Source organism: Gymnoscopelus braueri (assembly GCF_963280865.1).
Source record: "Gymnoscopelus braueri genome assembly, chromosome: 18".
Lineage (NCBI taxonomy): Eukaryota > Metazoa > Chordata > Actinopteri > Myctophiformes > Myctophidae > Gymnoscopelus > Gymnoscopelus braueri.
Genome location: NC_137618.1, coordinates 36710149 through 36718967, shown reverse-complemented (window position 1 = coordinate 36718967; position 8819 = coordinate 36710149). Strand labels below are relative to the sequence as shown.

Below are 8819 nucleotides of genomic sequence, written 5' to 3'. Positions count from 1 at the left end.
GCCAAATTCTCTTTGCCTATCGGGGGAATTGCTGTACCCCTGCACAATGATCCAAAAACCAAGAAATGGGTCACATCACAGACTGATCTAGTTGGACAGGCATTTTGCTCCCTCCCTCTTTCCATTAAGACTGGCCTTCCAGTGAATATAAATGGAGCATTTGCTGTGACTTCTAATCGCAAAGGTTTATGGGAGACTGGAGTAAAACATCACTGGAACCAAGCTCTTCTTAAGGATCCAACAGCCACGGCATATATCGCAGTACTTTTAACTCTGAAGAGTATGGCTGAAAATGGGGAGCTGGAAAGTTACTGTTATCACACCTTTTGGCCTGACAGGGAGAAAGTGAGTGATACTTTCAAGCCTCTGGTAGATGCCTTTTACTCTGCTATCATCCAGTACTCCAGCAGGCCCCTTGAGCTCTTCAATGATGGTATACATTGGTGCTCAATTGACAAGGCTATATTTTTACATCCAAGCATTGACGAGGACAAAAGAATTGGCAGGCTTGCAATGAAGATGTGTCAGAGATATGTGAAGGCACCTAACCATGTTGTTCCTCTTCCACTGTGGGTGAGAAACGGCTTCAGAGATGCTGGCTTGGAAAAGGCCCTACAGAGCAGAATGTGGAACTGGGAAATGTTTTACAATGAAGTGGTGTTTAGTAACCTGAGTACCATGGACCCTAAGAGTAGAAATGCTCTTGTGCTGCATGCTATTGACCTCAACAGTGAACCAATTGACAATCTACTTAAGTGTTATCCATGCATTCCCACACAGAGTGGACAGCTCCAGTATATCAAGAAGCTTGTGAATCCATCAGGGAAAGTAGCCTGCCTGTTTGATAATAAAGAAGGACGCTTGCTTGGAGGGACCGAAAGTGACTTCTATTCCCCCAAAAGGATTCAGCGGCTTCTGGAATTGGGAATGCTTAATCACCAACTCCCATTGGAAGACATCTTGGACAGAGCTGACAATATCACCAGTGTTTGGAGCAAAGACAAAAGCAAAGCCTATGGACATCTGAAGTGCATCCTTGAAGTTCTGAGGAGTTCCAATGAAAAGGGCGGCTCTCGCTACTGGGCTCTACTAAGGAATACAACATTTATTCCAGCGTTTCCTCCAAACAGTGAAAAAGACCAAATGGTGAAACTTTGGAAGCCTGTTGATGTTTTTAGTGACCAATGTCGCTACCTTGTAAACATGACAAATCCTGTGATCGATCATACACATCTGAACCTGCACAGTGCTGATCCAGTCCTAAAAATTCTGGGAATTCATCAAAGCTCTGACTTGAGACCTGAGACGGTACTTCAACAGCTGCAAGAAGCTTGTAAGGAAACAAAATCCTTCAAAAATTCCAAGTCTACACTTTACAAAATAGCCTATGAATGCTACAAGTTTCTGGATCAGTGGCTCTACAATTTGGGGGATTCCAAACTAATTTCAGAGACTGCACATTCATTCCCATTTATTCTTGTTGGAGACATGTTTGAGCTCGTGAAATCTGTTGCCAAAAATGCAGAATTTGAAGCAAAACCATATCTCCATGTGCTTCCAACAGTCTTCAGTGGCTTCACCAAACTGTGGGAATGTGTGGGTGTTGAAAAGAAATTCACAGTTGATCAGTGTCTCACTGTACTCAAGACACTGCATACTCTCCATGGATCCAACCCCCTTCCAAAATCTGATCTCAAAATTTGTCTAACAATAAACACTGCATTGTATGAAGCTAAAGAGAAAAATCTAAGTGACTGCCTCATGCCTGACTGCCTCATACCTAACGAACATGGTGTTTTACAGCCTGCAAGCAAACTGTATTTCAATGACAGCCCCTGGATGCCAGTCACTTCAGCTGTCACTTTGTGCCATGAGAATATCCCACGTGTCATGGCTCGCTATTTTGGAATTAAGACAACCAGGAATCAAACTCTGCAAGATCATTTAGTGGACTCACCCTTTTCTTTTCCGTTTGAACAGCAAGAGGAACTGACTGTCCGAATTAAAAACATAATTTCAGCTTATCCAGCCAAGAAGGATATCCTGAAAGAGCTCATCCAAAATGCAGATGATGCAGAGGCAACAGAAATTCACTTTGTTTGGGACAAAAGGCAGCATGGCACGGAGAAAACATTTGGGAAGAAATGGAACCAGCTACAGGGTCCGGCACTATGTGTATACAACAACCAGGTGTTTTCTGATGCAGATCTGAAAGGCATTCAACAGCTAGGAGAAGGTGGAAAACATGACATTCAAGGGAAAACAGGAAAATACGGTCTTGGATTCAACTCTGTTTACCATTTGACTGATTGCCCTTCAATCATGACTGGGGATAAACTACTCTGCATTTCTGATCCAAATCAGAAATACATTGAAGGCTCTTCAGGAAAACCATCTGCTGGATGTGGTTACAAACTAGAAAAGGTTTTTAAGGAGATGTATGATGATGTCTACAAGACATTTCTTCCAGAAAACTTTGCACTTGGAGATGGCACCATGTTCAGACTGCCTCTTAGAACAGGTGTCATGGCAAACGATTCCAAAATATCAAACCAGGGAGTGACTGATCAGGATATGATTGAGTTGTCCAAAGCCCTGTCTGAAGATCCAGAAGGATTGATCCTGTTTCTGAAAAACATCCGCAAAATACAATTCCATGAAATAAACGAACACTCTCAAGACCTCCGCACAACCTTCACAGTTGAAAAACGTCTCTCAGAGAAGAGCAATGAAGAAAGATGTTCTTTTCAAAAGCATCTTTGCGTGGCACTGCAATCTGACAAACCAGCAACACCATGCAAAGCCCTTTATGATATCAGCATTTTAGCCAGTGACAAAAGGATGAGTAAATGGATTATTGCAGAGCAGTTTGGCTCCTTCAAAAGCAGCACTGGAGAAGAGAGGAAACATTCAGACATTATACCCCAAGCAGCACTAGCCGCATGTGTGCATTCTGAGCCAGTCACAATGGGAGACTTCAATGGAGGAGTCTTTTGCTCACTTCCTCTGCCAGTTAAAACTGGACTTCCAATACATGTCAATGGGAACTTTGAGGTTGATTCCTCCAGGAGGGACCTTTGGAAAGCAGATGGCCAAAGTCAGAAAACTATTTGGAATGAGTCTTTGAAACAGGACGTCATAGCTCCGTTGTATGCAGATTTGATTCATTACCTCTGTGGTAGCATTGCGAATATGAAAGTCTGTTCCATGACTGATGAGTATTCATCAACAGCGCTTGACAGTTCTTACTTATATTTTTTCCCAACTGTCTCAAAAGACATTGCCCAGGATTGGCATGGTATGATACAAGAGGTGTATCGATCAATAAATGAGAAAGCGCTGGATGTCATTCCATTGTTGCGGCACTCAAAACGTAAAATTGGATATCAGTCTATTACAGAGTTCACATTTGACTGGTGTACTGTCACAAAGACAGAACTGACTGATGCACCTCACTTGATAAACCCAAAGAGCACCCACATGAGTAAAATTTTGGAGGATCTTGGAATGAAGTTAGTTCCTTTTTCCAGAAAAATGTCAGACATTTGGCATGGTTTCAATACTGCTGAAATTGAATTGAACTCAGTCAGTCCTTCAAGTGTGCAAAATTTCCTTAGAGAAAAACCAATGGATAATGCAAACCAAACTAACAGGGGTTTACCTTTACCTATCTCACACACTCTGATTAGAGATGAAAACAGATGCTCCAAGCTGTTAAACTTCTGCTTGAAAGGTGTCAACGAAGAGAATTGCACTTCAATCGATGGACTTCCGCTTCTTCTCACAAAAGATAAAGTTCTGAGAGTGTTCAATTGTAAATCTCCCAAGCTGATGTCAGGATATGATGGCTTGTTCTCTGAGTATGAGGCAGATTTTGCACATTATCGTATTAATATGGGCCACCAGGAGATTCTACAACATGGCGGCTTTCTCCACAATTTGACAATTCCCATGTCAGTGAAGTATGTAAAACCTTTACTTCAGAAGTTCCTGCAAGACTGTGCAGTTGATCCAAGCTCTAACCTCCATGTCCCAAATGAGGCAATAGAGAAGTGGCTGAAAGAACTTTGGAGATTCTTCACAAGCCAAATCGCAACATCATCACTACTAGATGGAGGAAGTGAGCAACAAATGACACTGAGTTCTGTTAAGGAGCTGTTCTATGACTGTTGTATATTGCACGTTGTATGTCCAAGGTTAAACAACAGACCCTTTCTGCAAACAATGAAAGACATGCCAAGTGTGATGCCTTTTGGCAGAGAAGAAGATATATCAAGCATTCTGTTTAAACTTGGCTTCACAGAGCTTAATTGGTCATTCTATACTGAGGTGAGCAAACAGGTACATTCACTTTTTCAGCCTGAACTCATGAATCCAAATGACAGACATGCTGTATTAGATAAAGTCTGCAAACTCAATCATTCAGAGTTTTTCCACCTTTCCCACGTTGAGTTAACAGAACTTCAACATTTTTTACAATCTGGAATAACCACATCCAAAACCAAACAGGATTATCAGAGAAAGCTCACATCCTTGCCGTTATTTGAAACCATACTTGGGGAGCGCGTGCAGCTTGATCATCTTGGACAAGTATTCCTCCTCAACTTGACCTCAATCCCAGTGCCAGGATTTTCAGATCTCTTACCGCTGCATCACAGCAACACCATTTTTCTCAAGCACAGTTTTGTGAATGAGTCACTATCTGAACAGTTGAACATCAAAATACTGTCTGATTTGGAGTTCTTCATGAAGTTCATCTTACCCATCCTACACAAACTCACAGAAAGACAGATTATTAACTGTGTCAAATTATTGTTGTTAGTACAACATTCTTACAATAACAATGAGCACGAGGACGAAATAATCTCTTCACTGAAGGATGTGAAATTGATTCAGAGTGCCCATGGGAAGTTGGAGAAGGCATCCTACTACTTTGATGAGAGTGTTGAGATGTATAAGATGATGATGCCTCAAGACAAATTTGTACCTGAGAGCTTTTGGAAAGAGTTTGACACAATCCAGCAGTTACAAGTGGAAGCACTGCTTAAAGCACTTGGAATGAGACATGTCGTGTCAAAGGAGGAGATGATAGATTTTGCACACCAAATAGAACAAGAGGCAAAAGGCCAATTTGAACTCAAGGAGCTGAAACAAAAGTCATCAAAACTGTTGGAAACAGTGAGACAACTCTTGGAACCATCCGTGACACGAGAGAGCAATGATGAAAAACAAAAGGAAAACCAAAGGTTGATGGAGAGAATTGCTGACATCAAATTCATTTTTCCTGTAGCAATTAGAAACGATCTGTGTGACTACCATCAGCCATTTGCAACCAAGAGGACTGCTGTTGCAATCAGAGGATCTTTGATTGAAAGTGGTGGAGAAAGGGATAAATGTCTGATTTGGACTGCAATGCCATTAATGGCTTTACCAGGCTACTGGTCAAAGAGCGAAATGCAAATGTTGATGCATGCTGGAGCCCTTGAACGGCCACCTGGCCCGTGCGTCACCACAAATATCAGCAACATCTGTCAGGTACCTTGTCAAACTAATGACTTGATAAAAACTCGTGCTGAAGTGTTTCGGATTTCATATGACTATCTACAAACAAATGAATTTAATAGTCATTCACTGACTGGCCTCCCTGTTGTGCTGGTTGAAAACGACACAAAACTGGTGAAAAGTGAAGAGACATCTCTAAGCCTCCACAACGACTTTGCGTTCAGGCCCTATTTTTACAAAATTCCTGGGGACGATATCATGTATGCAAAGTTCTTCAAAAAAATTGGTGTTAATGAGGAGCCAACAGCAGTGCAGTATTGCAATGTCCTTGGAGCAATTTATACAGAGTCCTGCGATAAAAATACTCTAAACGCAGATCAGCTGATAACTACCGAACATGCCGTGAAGGAACTGTTTCAGCTTTTAAAAAATCAAGGGAGCCCTTCAGCCCTTAAACTACCAAAGGTTTTACACCTTCCTTCAAGAGATGGTAGGTTGTATCCATCAAACACGCTCTATTTCAATGACACGGTGTTCCAGGCAAACCGATTAGAAAGAGCATTGGAGAACAAAATACACCTCCTCAAAAATCTCTCTTTGGGCAGTGATATGTATGAACGTCATCGACTGCTGCAGTTGCTACCAAAGGATATTCAGCCCAAAATGCTCTCTCAGTATACTACGGAGAAGGTGGTAGCTTCACACAAGCAGACTTGTGAGTATGGAGCCAGCTGCAAGTTTAGTGGATGGTTTGAGAAGAATCTCTCCTCAATACACTTTAGATACGGACTTATCTGCCTCATTAGAGAGCAATCAAGGGAAATTACACAAGAAGATGCAAGCAACATGTGTCAGCAGATGTTTGGCAGCATTCAGATGGTCTGCTGCAAAAGCCTTGAAACAGAGCTTTGGTTTGATCAACAACCACTAAATGACACCAAGGCTGAAACGGAGGTCAATGTTGAAAAGGGACCACAAGGTTGCATTTTCTACTTGAAACACAGTGACATCATGGATCTTAAAGTGATAAATGAAGTCAACATGACACTGACTAAAGAGATCAATGCTCTCTTAGATAATAGCATTCCCTCAGTCCACCTACCAGTTCTTGGACAGCTACTTATGTGTGACACACTGCAGGAGGTTCAGAAAACACTGGCTAAGAACGAAATTCATGACAGTGCTGAAACTCAGAACTTTCTTCTTGATTCAACTGCCCCTGGGACCGCTATTCCTGAGGAATGGCATGATTCCCTAGATATGAACATCATCAATAACTTTGAAGAAGGAGAATACGTTGGCTATAATGACAATGCTTCAGACAAGGAGTACATTTATGCAGTTATTGTTGAGAAGCTGCCAGAGCCTGCTGGACAATTATATTCACACAGATACAAAATACAAATTGGTGAAGATAAGGTCATCGAAGTCAGCTCTCTCGATCTATATCAGTTTAAACGAGAGAAGAAGCCAAAACAGGAGAGTAAACCAACTTGCATGGAACTGGAGACATTAGTGCACTCTGTGCCACATACTTCGCAAGCATCATCTACAAGGCCGTTACCCACAACTTTTGAGGAGGCCAAAAAGGAAATTGATGAATGTTTGGCAGAGATCTGGACTATTTCTGTGGAAGACAGGGGAAAGGCCATCAAACGGCTGTACCTGAGATGGCATCCGGACAAAAACCCAAAAGACGATCAGCTCACCACTGAAGCATTCAAGTACTTGTTGAACAGAATTGATGGGCTGATGACAGGCAAAACGTCAAACTCTTCTCATCCACGGCAGAACACAAATTACAGACACTCCCAGCCACGGCAGAACACAAGTGACAGAGACTCCCATCCAAGGCAGAACACAAGTGACAGAGACTCCCATCCAAGGCAGAACACAAATTACAGACACTCCCATCCAAGGCAGAACACAAGTGACAGAGACTCCCATCCAAGGTGGAACACAAATGACAGAGACTCCCATCCAAGGTGGAACACAAATTACAGAGACTTCTATGAGCAGTGGGATCAGGAAGCCATGTGCCACAGATGTGGTCGCGAGAGGTTCCATAGAGACTATCATTCATTCAGTTATAACTTTTGGACGCATCATGGAAATGTCCCAAGACCAGACAGAGAGGAGGCCCAGCGCTGGTATAGACAGGCTCGCTGTGATCTCACAGCCGCTCACAGAGACAAAAGCAGTGGGAGCACTGAGTGGTGTCTGTTCAAGGTCCATCAAGCAGTGGAAAAGGCTCTCATTGCTGCAGAGTACAAAAGAACAGGTCAACAGGTCAACAACTGCTCCATTACTCAACTCGCTGAAAGAATGTCCTGCTACAGAGCTCAGTTTATTAATTTGCCCCAGGTTGTAGAAGAACTACAGTTACTGGGAGTCAATGCCAAGAAGACTCAGTATCCAAGCTGTCACCCTCCTCCCCTCATTCCCAATGGGCAGTTCAAACCAGAGAATGAAACTCAAGCACTGGAGCTGGCATCAGATATTCTCAGTCAAATTGAGGCATATGTCAATTAAGCATTCAAGATGGTAGGCTAAGATACTGTTAAAATTGTTAATGTCAACCATACATATTGTGATCTGATGTATACTTTGTAAACAAAATAAATACATAGAGGGACCAATAATTCAGATTTTCCTTTGTGATGAAAATATGAAAAAAACTTCCACATGAAAACATCTTCCACTGATATATAATAAAATTGCATGCTTGTACATCAAGTTCATATTGTTCTGTTTGAAAACTTATTTTGAGATTGTAATACTGGAATTTAACAAAATAAATTTAAACCATCCATATCCTTTGTCCGTTTCATTTTCAGAGCTGTGATTTCTTATGTATCCGAATGTAAAGGCAGAGGGTGGCATGGTTAGTCATTAGTAAATTTGCACTTGCTATGTGCATTTTTCTTTCTTCAGTAATACGTGCGTATAATACATGGTATGGAGGGTGCTGTGTATTAATCCCTTTTCAGGGGCCACATTCACTGTGAATACTTACTGTAGAATAGAATACTGTGCCTGCCTGGAATTGTCATTCCCCCCCTTACTGTCACAAAAGAATAACATGCAAAAAGTTAAATATATGAACTAAAACAAGCAAAAACGAACACCTAAATCTGATGTACTGTATATTGCACATCATTAAAGAAACAGAAGCGTGCGCCAGAGGTCTTTTTGGATAGACTGTATTGCCACCTTAGACATCATAGTCTCTGATGTGAAACAAGGTAATTATCTGAGCTCACATACCCACAGCTTAACTCTGATGTGTACAGAGTAGACTGCAGTTTAATTGATCC

At 41.8% G+C, this 8819-nt stretch overlaps 2 protein-coding genes across 2 annotated transcripts in view; both read left to right on the top strand.

The window, feature by feature from the left end:
* The window catches only part of LOC308073559 (sacsin-like), a 23205-nt gene extending 14926 nt beyond the window's left edge, over window positions 1-8279 (top strand). Inside the window, exon 8 of the mRNA XM_080412519.1 lies at window positions 1-8279. This exon is cut by the window's left edge and continues 3128 nt beyond it. Coding sequence (XP_080268645.1) covers window positions 1-8034 — 8034 coding nt within the window. The 3' untranslated portion in view covers window positions 8035-8279.
* The window catches only part of LOC308105787 (sacsin-like), a 141662-nt gene that overhangs the window by 43961 nt on the left and 88882 nt on the right, over window positions 1-8819 (top strand). The gene's annotated exons all lie outside the window — the stretch shown is intronic.